Genomic DNA, 20749 nt, shown 5'->3' on the forward strand with positions numbered 1-20749 from the left:
AGAAAGTCCTAAAACTCTTCACTTCCATGTTTTTGTATATTTGGGGTGGGGAATTAGGGCTTCATCCAACAGAATATTTTCCTGTAATGCCACGTGATCACAGCATTAAAGCCTTTCCAAGATCACTTTTTACCATAACCTTTTTTTGCATTACCAAAATTTTAAACCCCTTTTGGCAATTTTTAATTACATATACCTTAAAATTAAGCACACATTTGCTTCTGGTAGATGCATGACCAGAGAATTCACAACCCTAGTTTCAATGGGAATGTAAATTGAGGTGTCCAATTCTTAAAATTAAAATAATGATGTTGGGTAAAAGTATGCCTTAATGCAAACTCATTAATCTGGTTTTCTACTTAATGATGTAAAGAAAACAGTTCAAAACAGAAACTTGAAATTGACTTGAAAACACAAACTTGTTTTGTAGTTGTAATATGCACCACAGGTCAGCAAAATATGTAAGAAGGCCCTCTGTGAAATGCATATGCACTGGTATTTATTGAATAGTTAAGGCCTTGATGACCTTGAACTATACATTTTAAATAATTTCAATTTGATTTATAATTTAACTGAAATTAAGTGAAGATTTGACATGTACTTCCAGGCAATAGGGTTAGATCTGAGGATAAGCCCTCAAGGCTAAGGGCACTTCCACAGTCCCACCAGTGGAATATTCCCAATTGTGATAAAAGGGGGCATGAAAGCACTCTGAGGAGAAACACCTATTTTTGCCTCTGTGGCAAGAAAATTTACTCTCATTATGTGTATATAAAACTCTGAGGTGCAAAGCTCATTTTCAGGCATATCATGGCAGCCTTGTTCATGTAATTTTTCTAAATGGCTTTTTTTTTTTTTTTTTTCCAAATTCATACTGTGAAATAAATCTGTAAAGTGCTATAGCAATATGGTCCTATTCTAAAGGTTTACCACTCTCACATCTTCATTTCCTGACTGGTCAGAAGGATCAGTTGAATTTTAGGGAGATTTCTGCTTGGCTACAGAATTTCTGCCAACTTAAACTCATTAGGGCTATATTTTTCCTGTAATTATTTGCTTTTAGGGGAAGTTCCAGCTCAACTGAACTTGATTTAATTTTCCTTTCTCTTTCATACCAATTACATTTTATAATTGCTATGAAAATTCTTTACAGATGGGATTGTTTTGTACTATATTTTTTCTTGCCACATATATGTTTTATTTTTTTCTAATAAAATCCCTTCACAGTGACAGCCTTACTGAAACTAAGGATAGTTAATAGTGCTTTGCAGCAATTTCAGCTGACTGTGCTTGACAGATCCTTCAAGAATTCCCCACAAAATAAGGAGGATTGACAGCACTTGGTAAAAGTAGGGGTTTTCATTTAATGCTTTAACAACAACTAAACTACCCAGGAAGCTTGGAATACATACATTTTTAGCCACATATTTCTATTGTTTAAATAAGCTGCAAATGCAAGATATGCCTCACCAGCAAAAATTATTCAGATCCATCAACACCACTTTGGTATAACCAAGCACCCAAATATTGCTCCTAGACTCTCACCCTGCACCACGTATCAGAAACCCTCTGTCACATGCCAATTTCTATGTAGAGCAGGAACTGTCCTTGCTAAACAACTATCTATGTCTTCCCAACTGAGGATACAACTCAAAAGCTGACTCAAAAGCTTTCTAAACATTGAGCTACCTTAGAAACATGAATAACTGCCCAGCCAGTTGGATTACCAGGCACTGGAGCAGTAAATGCTCAGCAAATAGTGCATTTCACAGAGAAATAAAGGCTGTTCAGCCCCTGACTTGTTTGACAGTTTATTACAAAAATAACTCACAATCCAGTTCAAATACACTCCTCATCTCCTTTTTGTTCAAGTATCATGGTATTGATCTCTATTAACAATGCCTTTCTTCCTGGTGTTTTCAGATTAATTACAAGATGTAAAACTCTATCAAAACCATCTTGAAATCCATCTGAAATGAGTGACTGTGTATGATTTCCTGTATCTATATATTGTGGTGATTCAGGTACCATTGCCACAGATGTACTTTAACTGTTGCCACAGGAAAAGTATTCATGGATTTAGCTCGTTATAGAAATGCAGTAAAGAACCATATGGCAAATAAGCCAGTGCTTCAAAGTCTTCCACTTCCATTAGAACCTTTACAAATCTGACTATATTTAGTAATTTAGAACTCATGTCAAGCATACTCAGAAAACCTACAAGATCCTGTAAAATACTTCTTGGTTTTAAAATGCCCTTATTTTACTTTCTTTTTTTTTTTTTTTTTTTTTTTTCACATTAGTTTAACTGCAAGCATTTTTGCTGTCACTTTCTACGTCCTTGCTAGATTTTTGCATCGAGTACATGAATTGCCCCACTTTCATCTCCCCCCTCACCCCAAGAAATGTATATTTTTGCCTTTTGACAAACAGAGCAATCTTAGGTGTAAAACTGAGTCTATTCTAGAGGCTGCTAGCACTGCAGTCATGTGAAAACTGTGCTCCATTCAATTTTGTCTCCTCAATTTTTTACTTCAGAGATCACCAGGCCAGCAAGAAACTTTCCTTCTCCAACTCAAATCTTAGGGCTTGCTGAGCTGGAGGAAGGGAAAATGCCCCAGGCCCTTCAGCTGCTCATGTTGGACGCCTCCATCCCCTTGGCTGTGGGTTGTAGTTTGAATCAGCTGTTGACAGGCAATAGTCAGACCTGGAATCCACGGACATTATATCAGGATCTGTTGTGGAGCGCTGAGTGCAGTAGGGATACTGCAGCTTAGGGCCAGCCTGGCTGGGGCCCCCTGGGGCAGACAGGGAGCTTTTTTGGGGTGGTAGAAGCCCTGATTGCTTCCCTCCCAGTAAGGCTAAGCTACCACTTGGGGCTGGAGGCTCGTAAGAAACTTTGTGTTTCCATTCATCTGGTGGCTCAGGAAGCGTTTTCCTGCGAGCAGCCGACACCACGTTAGCTGCAATGGATTCCTGCATGCTTTGGGGGGCAAAAGCTTCATCCACCAGGCCAAGGGGAGATTTGGCTGCTGCTTCCCAGGGAGTCAGTCTCTTGCCAGGCTTGTCAGCTGCTGTGTCTGGCTTGCTGAAGTAGTCAGGGGCAGGCTGAAATACAAGAGGAGAAGTAGGAGACATGGCTCGAGGAATGAATGAGGAAGGTCTCCCAGGAAGAGATAATGAGCGGCCACTGATTCTTCCCTAGGAAGACAAAATACCAAATACAGTTATTAAACAGCAAAAAAGGAAACGCCTTCTCTTCACTTCTAAACTAGAACAAAAGACCCTGAAGGCACATGATATCCTGGCAGCCCCTTTTTATGTCTAAGGGTATCTTTTAGAACTTTAATTTACTGGAAAAGCAGGAGGCAGAGAAAGAAAACAGGAACAAAGACACAGCAAATTGAATTTTTGAGGAAAGTAAACAGACCAAAGACAGGCTTTTACTGAAAAAGTACAGTGGCATTAGCAACTGTGCAGCTTTCTCACTACTTAGCTGGTGTCCCTTGCTCTGAAAAGACCATTTTAAATGCAGAAGGGAGTCATGCTGTGACAGTTTTGTGTGTGTTTACAAGATTCTTTCTAGCATTGGGCACAGCCTAATTTATTTGATAACAGACTCTGTTTAGGACATCTGTCCAGGAACATATCTTTGGCAATTTCCTTTTAAGAAAGGCTTTTCTTACTCGAAAATTATTAGACTTATCCTAGTTTTCACTTTTTTTGGGCACAAAAGTGAACACAAGCAATTAAAGGTGTTAATGCAATCGTTCACTTAAAACCCTTAATATGACGCTACTTTTGGCTTCTTTAAAAGGCAATGCCCTCGGAATTTCAGTACATTCCGACCCACTTATAGGAGCAATCCATTCATTTTTGACAAATCCTAATCTTCTTAGTAATGCAGCACTTTGAAACAGAAACTGTGCTGGTGAGGAGGTTCTGCTGCAGCAGCCATTTGGCAGCACACGAAGCAGGTACAGCCTGTCCCCAGCCAGACCTGCTCTCTGTGCCACACAAATTACCTTGTTCTTAGGAGTCTCTATAAATGTGGTTCCTAAACTCACCAATTTACACTCACTGGTTCATGTCCTCAGGCTTAAATGCCTTTAATTCTGAAATCTGCTGTGAAATTCCTGGCTCTTTTGGCCAGAGGCTTTGCTAGAATTTAATCTGAACAACATTGCCCTAATGTTACTTTTCCTAATGAGCTTCCTGTGAGCATGAACTAGAGAGCAGCCAACCAGGTGTGTGATCATTCAAGGTATAGCTGATCTAGCAAAGATTCACATAGAAATGTCACATCTTAAATTTTTCTGCCACAGGATCTTGCAGCATTTAAACCACTTGAAACCACTGCTTCAGGTTTTAGGTCATGCGGTAATACCAGCCTTCTGTATGAGAGATGGAAACTTAGGAAGAGACTTCAGATTTCATCATTTTCAGTCAGTTTGGTTGTACTTAGCCTGAATCTCTTTTAAAAAGTGTATTGACAAGCAGAGGTTTTGTTATGAGAGTTTTGACATGTTTCACAACTGATGCTTTATGGCAGGACTATCCTTTCACCTCCTAGCTATGATCAGCTATTTCCAGTTTCCTTTTCCAGAGAGGGAATTCCTTAACATTATTAATCCCATACACACCTTTTCTATTAGCAATTAGTCAGATAACCTAAACCACAAGAAATTAAGTAGTAAGTAAGAATATAAAGCAATTGAGAAGATAAGATTGCAGAGAGGGATGAAGAAGTTGATCAAACAGCTCCACCCCGTTAGTCTACTTGTGTTAGCTCCTCTCAGGAGGGTTCTAGAACAGAAAAGTTCCCTGTTTTCAATGGAAATTCCAGTTCAAAGCCCTGTGAGTACTTTGTAGGATTTCAGAGATGCAGAGGGAAATGATACTATTGAAATGTGGGATAAAACATCTGGCTTTTCAAGATATTTAGATGAAGATGCTGTTTAGTCTGTCCTGTTCAGAGAAAAACTCCAGAGTTCATCAAGTTATGGAAATATCTTTTTTATGTAACCATAAGTTATAAAGCAGGCACTAATTTCCTTTGACAGGGTTTAATCAGAGAATGATGAGTTATTAAATGTGTTGTTACTACTTTTCTTATCAAAATGAATCATTCTATTGTATTATTTAGGTAGATATCCTGGTCTGGACTTCCATTTCCATCTTGATAGCTTGTCTTTAGAAAAAGTTCTAAAGACTATTATTACTATCTATAATAAATAGTCTGGGTTTTAAGTTTGAAATTGCAAAATGTGAAAATGCACATCTGTTTCCTCTAGCTTTGGTAAAGTAAGGATAATCTATGCTTCCATGAAGTAAGGACTGAATAGTGTGTGAGTTTAATTAATATTTATCTTCTTGGATTTTGAGAGGACAAAACCTGTAAGGGTAAAAGCATTCCAGATGATTTGCCTGGAAGAAGGCTGAAGTATATGGGAAGAACTTTGTCCATTCTATAAGGGTCTGAAGGAATTTGAGGAAGAAGTTAAAAGAGATCCCCACTTACTAACTAATACACTGCTTTGGTGTTCAGCCCCTTCAAGCTAACAAACACAGACTCTGGAATTAAGGCAACTTCCAGTCACTAGAATTCATCATTCTTCTGCTGGACAGCAGCAGCCAGACACACTAATACTTTCTAATATTTCCCTTTATATTTAAGTCTTGGAGATACATCTGTTGACAAGCATGTACTAAAAACAATGCACAAACTGCACACACAGTGGAAAATACAGAGTGTAAGTAGAGAGTAATTACTCTCCCTTCTGTTCTCCCTTAAGCTATAAGAAAATGAAAAAAAGAGGAGTAGGGATTTTCCATTCTTCACCTCAGAAATCAAGGGAGGAAAGAAAAGTGAAATGTCACCAGAATTATTACTTTATCACATTCTGTATTCCTGTAAAAACAGTTATTAGAATATTGAAGTATTATGCAGCAAGACAAACTAGAACCCTCAACACTGATTCATTTGTCCTTTTCCAGTTTCTGGATGTTTTCAGAGACAAAAACCTTTTCTACAATAGTTATTGTAAATGTAAAGAAGAGGAAAGGCCATTTAGAGCTGTCCTTTGCAATTACAGAATCCTGACAGCTGCTGAGTGCCTTGGGTATTTGTGCAAACACATTAAACTGTTTAGGTTAGGTTTAGATTAACACTGATTTTGAAAATACAAGCAAGTTATAAACTGCTCACTGAAGCAAACTCCTCCCTAAGGAAGTCACTTGAAAAAATTGGACCTTGGTGTCTAAGTCATTAAAGCAGTTTTATTTTTATCTGTTCATTATGGTCCTGGTCCCTAATGCCATATCAAAGGACATTAAATTCTGAGTTGACAATAGCACCCAGATGCTATTTACCCAGAAAGGGGACAAAGGAGGAGGAAGTAGATAAAACAATTGTTTTATCTCAAAAAGTGACTCTGTCTTTATAAAAAGCCCAGAGTGATGCATTTCCCCTTTGGCTTTCTATGGGCTTATAATGGCCACTGCAGTTAGAGACCAAGCCACTGAGAAAATGGTAGAACAAAATAAATAATACTGATTTTTTTTTTTTAGCATGAAAGAAGCACTTCAGCTTTTTTAACTGAGCAGAGTGTGGAAGAGAGACATATTGTTAGTATTATTACAGCTTTTTTTTTTTGTCCCAAACCATTTATTATTTAAACTTTATGTAATGAAAAAAATAATTTCTCTCTGAAATGCTGCCAGCTCTGCAATAAAGAATACAGCTATTTTACAATACAACTACCAGAAGTTTTGAATTAAGAGGGGAAAATAATTTTTATTTGAAAATATCTTGAAATATTTTACAGTAGACTAAAATGGGAAAGAAGAAATTTGGCTAATGGCTGGGCAGGGAGGGAATCTCACCTGTCTAACAACTAAAACCTTGTCAGTGCTTCTACTGGGACCAGGAAGAGAATAGAATCACATAACTCAGGCCTGATCCTGACTTCCTCAAAGCTGTCTTGTCAGGGCTTGATTATGAAAATTTATAGGGAATTTTAGGATTGGAATCTAATTTATTCTAAATTCACGTTGTTTCTAAATGTGGTGTTATTTCAGGTGAGAACAATCTTGTTTCCATGATTTGTATCCAAACCAATGAAGCAGTTACTGTCAGCCAGCTCACATAAGGTTTGTGACAAAATTTGTGACAAATTTTGCTCTTGAAAATAGTCCTTTTTTGTTGTCAAGTAATAGTAGAAGAGGATAGTAAATTATTAGAATTAGGCCTTCACTACTGTAAAATGCCTGTGTGGTTAAAAAGCATAAGACTATTGCTAACTTGTCATAAATTATTTAGTTAGCTCACTTTGCACCTGTGCAAATGAAAAAAAAATCAGATTTTCATTATCATTGAATCTTTATCCATATGCAGTTCTCAAAATACATTTATGCTTATAGAAAGCAAATGTCTGAAACTTTTGGCCACACGTATCTTAGAGTTCCTTGGAATAAACTGTTTACTTTTTGTAAGGAAGAATATTTGCTGCCACCTTCTGGATTTTATATTGCACAGCTACCAGTGCAAAGCTGGCCCTATTTCCTGACCTTTCTACCTAGAGATGTGGCACCACTGCCTGCTTTGGAACTAGTTTGACACAAATCTTTGTGTCTGAAGTGTCCCATATGTCAGTGTAAATGTCCCTGTGTGTGAACATTGGCACTGAGGGATTTATGCAGGTTCAATAGCAGCATTGTGATTTTACAGCCTGTTCCAGCCCCATATGCTGTGAGGTAGGGGGGGGTTTATTAATTCCTACAAGTATCTGGTGGTTCAAACCCCCTGTTACAGTGGGATCCATGATAGTCTTCCAGGGTTTGTTTTGGGTCTTAAAAAGCTGCCTCGAAGTTGGAAGGTCAGCTTGTCCAAAGCTTTGCAATGAAAACACCATTGATTAAATTTCAGGATTTCTGCCCCACCAGTGCCATTATAGGGATTCATTTATGAAATATGAGGGTTCTCTAACACAGAAGTATATTGTAAAAAATGGTGGTTTTTTGATTTGAAATTCATAGCTGGTGATTGAGGATTCCCTTTCTGGAATTCCATCTGTAGTCTGTGTGCTGTTAACACTCACAGAGGGTGTTAAGGATCACACTGATAGAGTAACTGGTGCATGTGCTGCTGGGCTCTGGAAACACCTAGAGTGACTTGAACTGGACACCCAGGGCCACAGAGTGTCCTGGTGTCAGTGCTGCTCAATCCAAGCACTGTTCACTCATTTGTGGAACACAGCAGTGCAAAGATGAACTCTGGTTTCTGAATGATTTGGGTCCTAACAGCAAAAATCTGTAAGAAAATGATTCTGTATGAAGGGCACCTCTTGAAGAGTGTGCATTGAGTAAGGAATGGTGCTGACACACAATGATGTCAAAACAAAGGAGCAAAGAGCTTTTTGTCAGATGGGCATCCCTGGTTGGAGTCCTACAGCAGAAAAACCCAGATATAACATAATTGCAGATTTCTGGCCACACAAACCAAGAAGGCTGGATTGAGCTTGCCAGGCAACAAGAATTCCAAGTGTCTCACTTTGCAATCCAAACAGTAGTGTTTAATAATGTTTTTCTCATAATTCTCCATACACAGTGTCAGGTGCTTGCATCAGTACTACTTCAGTAATCTAGGAAGAAAACCAAGTGTATCCAGATGCCAGATATTTTGCTTTTGTTCACAGTACAGAGCCATGTACCAACAACAACCTGCATAGTGAGGCTCTGAGAAGTAGAATTCTCACAACTCTAAGACAAAAATCACTAACAGTTATTTATGGGCTTGAGGAAAAAAGAATCTTTCTTTTAAAAATCTGAAAATATTTGTTCATCGTTTTTTACTGTATGGAAACTTTTGCTCCTAATATAAATGTGCTGAATTCTTTGCTTCTCAATCAGTTGTGCTCCATGTGTCCCTTTGTAATCCAACATGTTCCTGTGATTTGTTCTGTAATATTCTTCCTTTTCTTCTGTTTGTTGTTTGTTTCTTAAAACCATTACAATCTGCTGTTTCAGATCTAGATGGAAACATCAAGAGAAACACTCCATCTGTTCTACAGTTCAGTCTTGACACCTATTTAGAAATGACCTGGTTATTTTCAGGTTATTTTATAGCATCTTATCTTTTAATTGCCTGTAATTTTGAGGATAGTCTTTGGTTTAAAATTTCTGTCTTTAAAACATACAAAAGAATCAGGATTCTTGTTTAAAATGCTGGTTTTACATTAATTCCCCATACAGGAAGCCTTCATCCAGATAGTCAATCTGTAACTTCAGGAAGTTATTTTCTCATAGCTGAGTTTTCTCAGCCTAAGGGAGAAACCTGCACAGATGTTTCACATGCACTGCAGTTAAAAAGTTTGTCAAGATCAGTACAATCAGGAATAGATTTTTCTTTTAAATACTGTAGAGGATAACTGGAGACTTGATGAGCACATAAAGAAAAAGTCCTTGCCTGCCTTACTTAAGGAAACAAAAGCAAATATTAAACCCATGAGATTACTGTCATAAGGTATATCTTAACTTGTAGGAAGAGTTCAAGTCTGCATCTATAGATATAATTTCAACATAGAGCTTCAGGATTTTTCCTACTTTTTAAATCATTTGATAAAAACCTGAAGTGCTCCTTTAGTAAGCAGCCAGCCTGAAAACCACTTATCAAACATAAGTCTTGAGTGATTCTGACTCCTCCTTTATGTATTGGCATGTAAAGTAATGTCTACTGTGAAATAAGACCAGTTGTTGTCATGGGTACTGTGAAGTTTTGATGGGTGCACCAGGACTGCTGTGAAATTACCAGGCTCATATATTTTCCCAAGAGATCTACCAAGAGCAGTGAATCATTCAGAGCTTCTGAATCCACAGGGTTTTGAAGATCTTGTCAAGTTTCTTCTTTGTATAGTGTTTCCATTCCAAGCTGAGCAGAGTCATTATAAAATGCCACTATGCCAAGCTGTGTAATTAAGATTTGCACTTGCTGTGCCAAAGCACCAAAGCAATCAGTGGAATCCCGGGTGTTTGACTTCAGATAAAGACAGCTGCATCATGTAAAAAGGCAAGACTGGAAGAGGGAATCTTTTTAAAACCAAAGGGTTTGGAATTTTAGAGCTAGCAAATCTGGAAAAGGATCCTGGAAAAAAGAGAGGAGAAAGATTTTGCACAGTGTTAGTTGTTGTCATTTCCCTACTATTCCCCTGCCAGTGTACTGAGCATTCCCCCCTCCAGAACATCTGGAGCAGCAGCATATGATGGTCAGGCTGGTTCTTTGTTATTCTCTCATCCTGGATACTTGATAAGCAATGATCCTCCCAGATCACATCATCTGGTGTGAAGTTCTCTTTATAACCACTTGCAATCTTTTATCAGAGTTCAAGAACAACAAAAAAAAAAAATCAGCAAAAGTCTGGAAATAGTCAGCTGTCTCTATATGCAGAATAGGTGAGCCCCTCTTGCTGGTTGTTCTTTTACCTTCAGTATTTCAAAATCCTGTGGCAAGTATTTTATCCTGTGTAGCCACTCTTTTTTTGTCGAGTTTTGTCCCCCCAGCTTGCCTCCCTCTAATCCCAGTAGTATTTTCTCTCAAAATTGCTGCTCTGACACTTAGCACTAATTTTTCTATCTGAACCACACTTCCTATCCTTTTTTGAGCCTGCTGGTACCTCAACCTCTTGTTTATTGTTTCTTCCTTAGGAGAGCAGAAAGCAAAAGAATGAGACTCTTGTAAGAGATGATAATGTTTACATTATAAATTTTGCTACAAGAAAAATTCATGTAAATACCTTTCTGGTTGTTTCATAATGTATTAATTTTTGGCAAGCAAGAACATGGTAAGACTGGTTCTTCTAGAGAAGGGAGGAGGAGTTATGGAATTCTTTGCTAAAAAACTAAATTTTGTCTGTTATTTTTGCAGCAGAAATTTTAACTTTTTGTCTGAAAGCCATTCATCTCCAACACAAAACTTTTCAATTCAGTTTTATAGCAAGATGTTTGCGACTGAATCATAAATTGAAGATATGTTTACCCTTGATTGAGGTAGCTGTTTTTATGAAAAGGTTGTCTAGAATATGAGATCAAAACTGGTGCATTATAATATCTCCAGTCTGTGCTGTAATTAAATGTGTTAAAATAGTCATAAAACACTTAAATTCCTCTTTTTTTAACACACTGGAAGTATTGTTATTAGTGGTGGCTTAAAATTCACTGCTAAATATGCTTCCATTGCAAAGACGACAATTGCATCTTGGTGGCCTTGCCACATTATATAAAATAATTCTAATAGCTTTTTAAGAAAATAATTTATAAAAGCTCACTGCCCTTTCCAAGTGAAACTTCAGATGGCTCCTCTACACAAACAATTCATTTCCTTGATATTTCAACTACATTTGACATTAGCTTTAGCTTTTGATCTGGATCCATACAATGAGCAGCTCAGCTTTCCTCTAAATATTTGCTTCACAAGAGATTTTTTTCTTGGATAAACCTGTTACTGTAGGTAGACCAGTCTTTTGAAATATTAATAAGAATTAAAGACTTACCTGAGTAGTAAAAAGAGCCTTGAAGCCAAGTTGGATCCAAGTCCCATGCGTGTAGAATGAGGTGTATGTAAGAAATTGAATTCAGAGTTGAGCATTGAATGAGATTTTTGAAAGATCTCAACTGAGTTGAGACCACAAATGTCATTGAGACTTTTGTTTTTAACTCTTACTGGTTCTTTAAAAATCCTTCTGTCATTGTTCTAGGCCATATAAAATACTTGTATTTGAATACAAGTGTGATCAAAATTCAACTTTTCAGCAGAGATGCACTTTCTAAGCTCCTGTGTCTCGTAGCCACAGGCATCAATATCAACACTTGTGGAGGAAGGACAAAGCTGCTGTAAATCTCATTAGGGAAATATTCTTTTGGTGGTGGGGTGAACAAGTACAGAAGTATGATTATAATTTACAGATATGCTTTACAGGAGGAGAGTAAGCAAATCCATGGGGGGCAATATGAGGCTGGTAGGAATTTTGTGTCTCTTCACAGCACTACTTACCTTTGGTGGGGAATCTTTTTTCCAAGTACACACTGGTGTCTTAAAGTCTACCTAAAATAATGTGTGCAACTCCAGACTGAACTTGGAAAGAGGGGAAGAAAGGAGGGAGGAAAAGGAAGAGCAAAGGGGTGAGGAAGGGGAGAAATGAGATTTCATATTAACAGTCTAGCACAGGGAATAGACTTCCCCCAAAAATACACTGAAAGTCTGTACATGGAAGAGAAACAAAAAAACAGCAGTCAAATGAAAGAAAAAAGGCACAAACAGGCAGAGAGGAAAGGGACAAGTTTAATGATAGAAGAAAAGTACAGATATTGACAGTGGAAAACAGGTAGAAGGGAGATCTCCAAAGGACTAAAATATTGCTACTTTCTATTTCTAGGTAATTACAGTATAAATATTTATTGAGTTTTCCAATTTTTTTCCCTTCTTAATTTCCTATTATTTTTCTGAATTTTAAGGGGGAAATAGACCCCTTGGTAATTTTCTTGTAATGCAGTTAGTATCCCAATCTAAAATTTCAAGGGAAGAGTAAAATTTTGGAGCTCCAAAATTCATAGGAGTGTATTTTTATTGTTTTGATTAGAGTTTGAATTCAGCCTGCTCTCTCCATCTGCAACCAAATGCATTCTTCTCATCTTTGATTGCAGTTTGAGTTACCATCATGGGACCAAACTCTGGAAATTTTATTCATACTTAGGAATGTTTTCTTCATCGAGACAGATAGTTCTACAAACCCTGCTATGATATACAAGGTCCATAATCTGGTCTGTAACTAGCTGAATGATAGTTTTAATGAATATACCAACAGATTCTGCCATCTTTATTCACAGAGTTATGCTTTAATCTTTAGCTTCACACCTGGGATGGATTTAGATTCCCTTAGTTGTGAGAAACAGCACCTTGTTTTAGCCCTAGCACCACTGATGCTGACGAAAGCCATGCTAAACTGCTCAGATATTCACTCTATATCCACTGCAGGATTATACAGTACATTTCAAGATCACAGGCTCTTAAAAGTTTTCCCCAGTAGCAGTATTTCAATCCTTAGTCCCCAATATGACAAGCAAAAGATAAAAGACCAGAGTAAAAAGATTTAAAGTGGGAAGAAGCACTGTGGAGGCCCAAGAGAAAACAATGAAATGTGTACAAGAGGCCAGTAGGAAGGCATGGGCACAATAATGATTTACTGGTAATTTCTGTGGCACAGAGTACTCTGGGAGCAAGAATCAGCACTCTGCACTACAGTAGCCCTCCAGTTCTCAGTCCCTGTGCTTTCACAAGAAACTGGTGCATTATTATTATTGCAGCTGCAAAACCCAGCTCACCTCTCTGACTGCTCAATAATTCTGATTTACAGGCTTCTCTCATACTTGCTGGGTTTAAGGCAAACTCTGGCTAAAAATATGACTAGATGTGGGATGTGAAATTTCCCCAAAATAGGAAAATTTAAACGATTTGTCCAGCTGTCTTTCCACCTCTTTTTAGTCTTCATAACACTCCAGCATCTCTCATAGCACGTTCTCTGTGAAATCACAGAGGCAATTCTTGATTTTGGATCACAGCTGATCCACATAGCTTACAAGCTAAGCCCCTCACTGATCAATCAGATTCCTGTGGAACGACCTTCAAGCCAGGACAGATTCTGAGTGAATTCCATGAGGCTCTGCACAGGCCAAAAGTCTATCCAGTTGTGTTCTGCTAGTGATCAGTCAGAGTCTAACACTGTATCTATTTTATGCTGTGTTAATAATACATATTACTATCAGTTAATAAGGCACTTGTTTAAAAAAAAACCAACCACCAAAGTCCTCAAATCCCTAGGTAATTAGAACATAGTTGGGGAAAGGGACAGGAAGAAAGCTGTTCTCTGTTAGTTTGACTTAACAGGAATATCTCTCACTGTTTCTATTGCTGTAGTCCTAAAGCAAAAACCTAGTGTCCTGCTCGCTTCATGCAATGGCACCTCTCCATCTCAGGGTGTCATGTCTATAAAGCACCTGATAAAATTCATATATGTGCTAAAATTTTAGATCTGCTTTGATTCCTTTAAAAAGTTCAAATATTTTGGACCCAGATTTGAGGTGATACATCTGACATTCTTAAGTAAGCTAAGGAATACCACTGGCACAGTCTGTGTGCCAGGTGACCACTGCAAACCAGTGACTGCAAGCAAAATGGACACTAAGTTTCTGCTCCCAGGTTTACTCTGGAATAACCGATGGCTTCCACACCTGTGCAGTGACGCCAGCTTTCTTGGCTGAAAATTTTGGCCTCGGAGCAGTAAACAAAGAGGACGTGGTGGTTTCTGGCTTAGAGAAGGCAGAGTAGCCTGTGGGTGAATAGGATTCATTCCCTGGGAGAGAGGCGTTGGATGGGAAGGAGGGCTGGGAGCCGTAGGCTGGCACGGAGTAGACCGAAGAAGGGCGGGCCCTTGTGGGAGAGCCAGCACCAGGTGGAAGGTAGGTGGGTAAAGGCAGTGTTTGCTTCAAAGGGGACAGCTTCGAGGTCTGCTTCATGGCAAGGCTTTCCTTAGGAGGCTGGAAAGTAAATAAAGATGGATCGAGTTGGTAAGGTTGGTGTTTCATAATATCCAAAGCATTGAGACCTTTCTTAGGTTTTCTTTTTGTGTTCTTGGTAGCAGCAGTGGCCTTGGAGGAAGCCTTGGTAGCAGCAGGAGGGTAAGACGGGCAGTGGATGGGATTATAAGCAACAGGTGGAGGTGCTCGGACATTAGACGAGTATTTCCAAGAAGCTGGTAAAGATGGAGTTGGAGATGAGGCTCGTGCCATGTTTGCCTGCACAGTCTCTGAATCCACCACATATTTCTCCATTCGGGAATGCCTCCTGGCAAACAGCTGTGCTCCTTTCCCACTCATAGCTGGTGGCATCTCGAAGGGAGGCTTTGTTTCTCCAGCACTTGGGGTGACTGGGGTTGCCTTGGGGGCAAGGTTTGGACTCGCCAGGCTGGCCTGAGGCCCTTTGAAAGGACCAGCAAGGTTGAGAGTGCTTGGGGGATGGACAGGAGAATGAGGATACTGTGGGGATTTGGGTGGTGCGGGATACGCTGCCTGAGGTGAGGCTGGTGCTGGGAAAGAAGGAGGCTTATTGGGAGCTGCAGCTGAAGGAGACCAAACTGGTGAAACTGGAGTACCAGCAGAAGGAGACAGCTTGAGTGAAGGCTTTGGAGCAACAGGAGGAGGGGCCTTTTGTTTAGATGCTTGTGTCTGCATGAAGTTACAAGCTTCTGCTCCCAAACTGAGGTAGTCTTCTTCAGGTCCTGACTCAAAACCAGCTCCAGTCCCTTTTTTGCCCTCTGCGTTGTGTACAAGGGACAGCAGGGCAGGATTAGGACTTACTTTGGGTGCATCTTTGAAATTGAACATAGGTTTGGAAGTGCTTCTTCTCTTTGCCTCCTGCAGGATGCCGGTTCTTTTGGCTGGCACGGCAATCCTCTCATCCCTGGACGCGATGTGCTCCGTGGGCTCGGGGACTGCCCACGCGGGCGGGGCGGCCTTGCTGGCCACTGGAGCTGACACTGGTCTGTAGAAGGCCTCAGCTGGTGGGCTGACAGAGCAGTAAGGGGGTGGTGCTGCTGCATCTGAAAGGGGACTGGTGACATTTCTTACGGGTGAAAATGGTGCAGCTGCTCGGTTTTGAACTCCAGAAGGGAAGGGTTTTGCTGTTTTATTCAAAGATGCTGCCTTTTGACTTCCAGAGGACTGAAAAGGGAGATTTGTGCCAGGTGCTAAGCCAAAGCCATTTTGTTGTACCACTTTGCTGTGATTCTGGCTCATGTCTGTGTAGCTTTTGCTCACACAGGTCTGCTCTCTTGACATCTCCTCCTCTTTTGACTGATAGACGGAAGAGCTCACCTTCTGGAAGTTCTCTGTCACGGTGGTTTCCCTGTGCTCCTCTGTCTGCACTGTGCTTGCCTTCATCTCCTCTTGCTCTGCTGTAATCTGATCCATCCTCTGCCTCCTCTTGGCAAACATGAGGGCCCCTTTCCCCGTGCTGTCTGCAAGCGTCTGCATCTCCTCTCCACTTTTTGTCTTCTTTTCCACCTCGAGCAGACCACTGTCCCAGTCAAACGTCACGATCTTACCGTCCTTGTCAATGTCAGAGAAAAAATCTTCATCTATTTCCGACTCACTCGTTGCAAGCAAACTCACCTCAAAAGTGTTTTCCTTGTCCCCCTCTTCACCTTCGCCCTCCTCCTCCTCGTCCTCGTCACGTTCTAGCTCCCCAGTCCCGTAGCTGACTAAAGTGTATTTCCTCGCCCTTTGGCGGCGCTTCTTGAACATCAACACCCCCTTGGAATTGGGGTTGGGAGCTGCTGTCAGCAGCAGTGCAATGCTTTTACATTTAGATTTGGCTTCTTTGACCTGCTTCTCCGACAGGCTCTCACTTCGTCGGAGCCCTGTGGAAAGAATCAGAGTGCACATTCAATTCATGCTGCCCATGAAATTACAAGGAGACTAACGAGTGCATTTTTCTGCACTGAAATTTGTTAAATATGAAAACATTTTTTTTGTAGGGGAAGTTCAGTAAACTCGAGTTTTTCTCACAGTATCAGCTGTATTATAAATTCCATACCCAGCATTCTTTGGAAACACACCCATGCAAGTTCAAAGGCTACATCACTTTCTTTAGGACTCACTTAGCTCAACAGGAACAATACATGTGTCTTTATTTCTAGCATTCTTAATTTTTATTCCCACAGCAAGAGGCAGGTGATATTTTCTCATTTATCTTGTTTCTGGTCTAGTATTTTCCAAGTATTTGACTACAAGTTCCATTCCCAGCCAGGCATGCCCATTAATGCTTGATGTCTGAGACCAAATGAAACTGAGCAGATTCTGTCCAACAGTGGCAGCAGCTGCTGACATCTAGGTGCTTATTTTAGACAGGTAGGTTTTCTACAAACTGCAAACTTGCTCAAAGTCAGTATGCTGCTGTGTGTTAGCTGTTTATAAAAGCACATACACATCCAGAAGGGCATACACAGAAAATATTAGTATTAACTTTCAGCCCATTGGTAGATGTGAGAGTTTGTCCAAGGCACTCAATGAAAGCAGGTTTCAGTCTTTTAACAAGCCTGAAATATACGTTCTGTAAGATATAACATATACAGAATATTTATTTTGGAAATGTGGCAAGAGTGAATACACATTTAAGAACAGAACCATGGAGACTCAAGTAACTTCTCAAGGGTATTCACTGGAGTATCAATGACAATATTTTCTGAAAGCATAAACTACTGGTCATGTGAAAGAGGAACAAATGCAGCTGTAAATCTGATGGATGCACTGGACATCAGCATGACTGTTTCCTTGTAAAGGGACATGGAGCGTGTGCCTCGTGGGGCACTGCCAGTCAGGCAGTGTCTCTGCTGCTTCCCTTCCTTGTACCCTACCACTGAATCTCATCAATGACAGCCTCAATAGCTCCTCCCTTCAAAAACCTGGAATCCAAAGCTATTCCTGACTAAATCAATAGCCACAAGGAAAAAACATGCCTCTGATAGAAGAAAATAGAATAGTAAATTATTTAGTATCTTTTGCTGGCATAAATAAACTGATTAAAGAAAGCCATGCCATGTGTTTTCTAGCCATGATCCTTTTAGCCATGTCAGTAGATGGAGTCTGATACTTCTCCTATTAAAGACAATTGGAGTTTTGCCATTATGCCAGATGGTTGCACAACTGGATCAGTGGTCCTCACAAGAATCTATAAAAGAGAAAAGAGAATGGCACCCAAACCAGCAATTTATAATATTTTGTTGTTGGAGAGCCAAATCATAAAATCCTTGGCTCAGTCCAATGACAATCCAATTGCTTACAATAGTCACTGAAGGTATTTTCCAAAAGTATGAGTTTTTGTGTTGGAGTGCTACCTATTCAGGTAAATATAATCTGAATAATATTTACTGAGAAAATTTCTGCTAAAGAGATCAAACACCTACAATAAAAGTTCTTCTCTAGTTCAGACTTAAATGCTGCATTATAACTTCTATTTTTGCAGAAAACATGCATAGTATTAGCTGCACACAGAACATTCACTATGTTTGGCAGGTTTTTTTTTCCCTAATGTGTGAATATGTTAATAATAATAATAATAATAATAATAATAATAATAATAATAATAATGCAAAATAAATTTATTATATCAGTGTCTCCTAAGGATAATGACTTGCCACTAGTTTAGAAGAGACTGAGATTGTCATAGTTGATGTGGGGAAAGGGCAGAACTTCTGCTCTTCTTGAAAGAAGAATTTATCATGTAAAAAGTAGTTCATTCTTTGTACTTTTGCCTTTTAAGACAGGCACTGCAAGTAATTCCCTAGGAAATGCAGGCACAGTCCCACAGTTGGTTCTGACTGGGCAGCCAAAATGTGAAGCATGTGCACTTTTCTTTTATACTTCATTTAATATGCCCAAAATATGTGGCTTGCATACAGACACTTAGGCATAAGTAACTGCCTAATCCACTTGCCAATGAGACACAAATGGTTATCATGCTAAAAATATGCTTCCAGAGGAATTAGCAGTGGGTTAGCAAAGGAGTTCCAACACTGCATATGAAATAGTTTGTTGCTACAGTATCTCACTGCACACATTCAAGCACCTTTGACATACTGCTACTAAATCCCCAGACAGGATTCTTCACATTGTTGGGAAGGAGAAAGCAACCAATAGAAAGGTCCCAGATGAATAAAATAGCAAAGAAATAAATAGATTAATTAATAAATAATACATGTCTGCACCCAGTTAATCAATATTGGTTCCAGTGGCAAGTTTGCTTCCATGTAACTTCTTGGACACATTTTGAAGCTGACCTCAGGGTCTGGGAGTCAGGAGAAATAACATGTTCACTTTACAGTCTAGAGAAGGCTGACAAAACCAAAAGGATCATGTAACAGTTATACACATGCTGGTGTCTGTCAAAATCTCTTCTGCAGACAACATCAAGCTTTGCTGCTGGACTTTTTTATTAACTTTTCAAAGCAATGGCATGGCTTTGGTTTTAGATGATGCAAATGACAACGCAAAGCTTTTGCTATAAAAGGAGAAACCCACAGGATTCACTTAGACATGTGCAAGCAACTTGCTCTTTTTGTTAATATTTTACAGATTGCCACTGAATATGAGTTAGAAGACCAGCAGAGTTCAGTCCTTTCTGGAGATGTAAGAATTTTTAATTGGACAAAGTCATGAGTTAATTTCAAACTGGAATTCTACTAAGCAAAGTTATTCAGTGCAGTTAAGGCATGGGTATACTCTTGGCTCATCACCAGGAGCACTGTATTACCATGAAAAAATATATAAAGAAAGAACAGAAACATCGTTTAAAAGAAAAAGAGAGAGGGAAAGTTAGAAAACTGCAGAAAAAACCAAACCTCTAAACATTTTTTTTCTAATGCATTTTAAATCCTGAAATTATATCTAAAGCCACAAAAGATGCCCCCGGGCAGTGAAAGGATTAGATGGGACATACTCACTTGCGTGCCTTGCCCTGTGCTTGAGAGGTCTGTGTTCCTTTTCCGAGTGCTTGCTGTCTTCTCCCTGCGCTGTGGCTTCTGGTGGGATTGCAAAGGAGAGGAGGGAAGGAGGTGCTTCTGACTGCCCTCCTTCTACTTGAGAATCAACACACCCCCTTCCCGAGGGAGACCTGGCCGCTTCCTTCTCCCTGTCTGAGCAGTCGAGGATCACCTCCACCCTGGGGATAGATGGAGCTGCACCTTGGATCCTCTTGACCTCCTTGCTGCTAGAAAAGTGGACTACTTTGTTTGACCACTGGATGTTGCCCTCCTTCACAGCCAGGGGGACTGCGATGAGGGGGCTGCTCCCGTCCTGGTGTGCACTGGCTCCTCTGCCTGAAGGGGGGCACTTCTCTGTCCCCAGGAGAGTCACGGCAGGAGCACTGGTGGCCCTGTGTGCGTCATTGGAGAGGGACAGCTGCAGCTCAACCACAGCACCTGGCCTTTCTTCCTCGTCTGTCACGATCACTTTGGGCGTGCCTATCACTTTAGGAGGAATTCTGTGGCTTTGTGTGGTCTCTTGTTTTGTTTCAGAAAAGTGTGTGTTGCTTTCTGCTGCTCCGTGGTGAGTCCCACTGTAAATCTCTGTGATGCATAAATCTCCACGGGGTATCTCTTGCTTTGTATTCATTTGCAGTGTGGTGCTCTCCCTATAGTCCTCAATTTTTATGTTCTCGTGCTTCCCGTTTTCTCTTTCAGAGTTCAAGGTTTCATTTATTCCACTGGAGGATCTGCACACACATAAACAATTCAAGAAATTAAGCCTCTGTAAGCACAGCCATTGTAGATAGAGTTACAAAAGCAATTTCTGCATAGTATTTCACCACCCTAGTTAATTGTGGCACCTTCTAGCAGGTTCACTCAAATAGAAGTTTTTTCACAGAATGTAGAGTCTTAAAAAGAAGCATCTTTGTATCTTTCAAAATTCTTCAATTTAGCAGTCCAGTAAGGGGGAAATGACACTACACTGGTAGAACTATGACCCCACTACTAACCTGAAATGTGGAATTCTATTATTCTTAACATCAGTGTGCTGTCACAGACACATTTCTGTTATAGGGTTTCCAGAGAAATGCTACTGAGACTTTTGAGACAATACTGCTTCATATTTCACCTGTCCATGAGAAAATTAACTTTGCATGACACCAGAGGAGTGGTTAACT

The 20749-nt window shown here is 39.8% G+C and overlaps 1 protein-coding gene across 3 annotated transcripts in view; it reads right to left on the reverse strand.

Moving 5' to 3' along the window:
* Positions 1–2070: 2070 nt before the first annotated feature.
* The window catches only part of SYNPO2 (synaptopodin 2), a 71879-nt gene continuing 53200 nt past the window's right edge, over positions 2071–20749 (reverse strand). The window contains exons 3-5 of one of the 3 annotated variants that reach the window (XM_079306699.1): positions 19548–20317; positions 14281–16466; positions 2071–3108 (exon numbers count right to left, since the gene is read on the reverse strand). In XM_079306699.1, coding sequence (XP_079162825.1) covers positions 2635–3108; positions 14281–16466; positions 19548–20317 — 3430 coding nt within the window. In that variant the 3' untranslated portion in view covers positions 2071–2634. Of the gene's footprint in view, positions 3202–6827; positions 10142–14280; positions 16467–19547; positions 20318–20749 lie in introns of those variants that run through there. The other 2 variants (XM_079306698.1, XM_079306700.1) reach the window with 2 other exon arrangements.

The sequence above is a fragment of the Erithacus rubecula genome (genome assembly GCF_903797595.1).
Source record: "Erithacus rubecula genome assembly, chromosome: 5".
Classification (NCBI taxonomy): Eukaryota; Metazoa; Chordata; class Aves; order Passeriformes; family Muscicapidae; genus Erithacus; species Erithacus rubecula.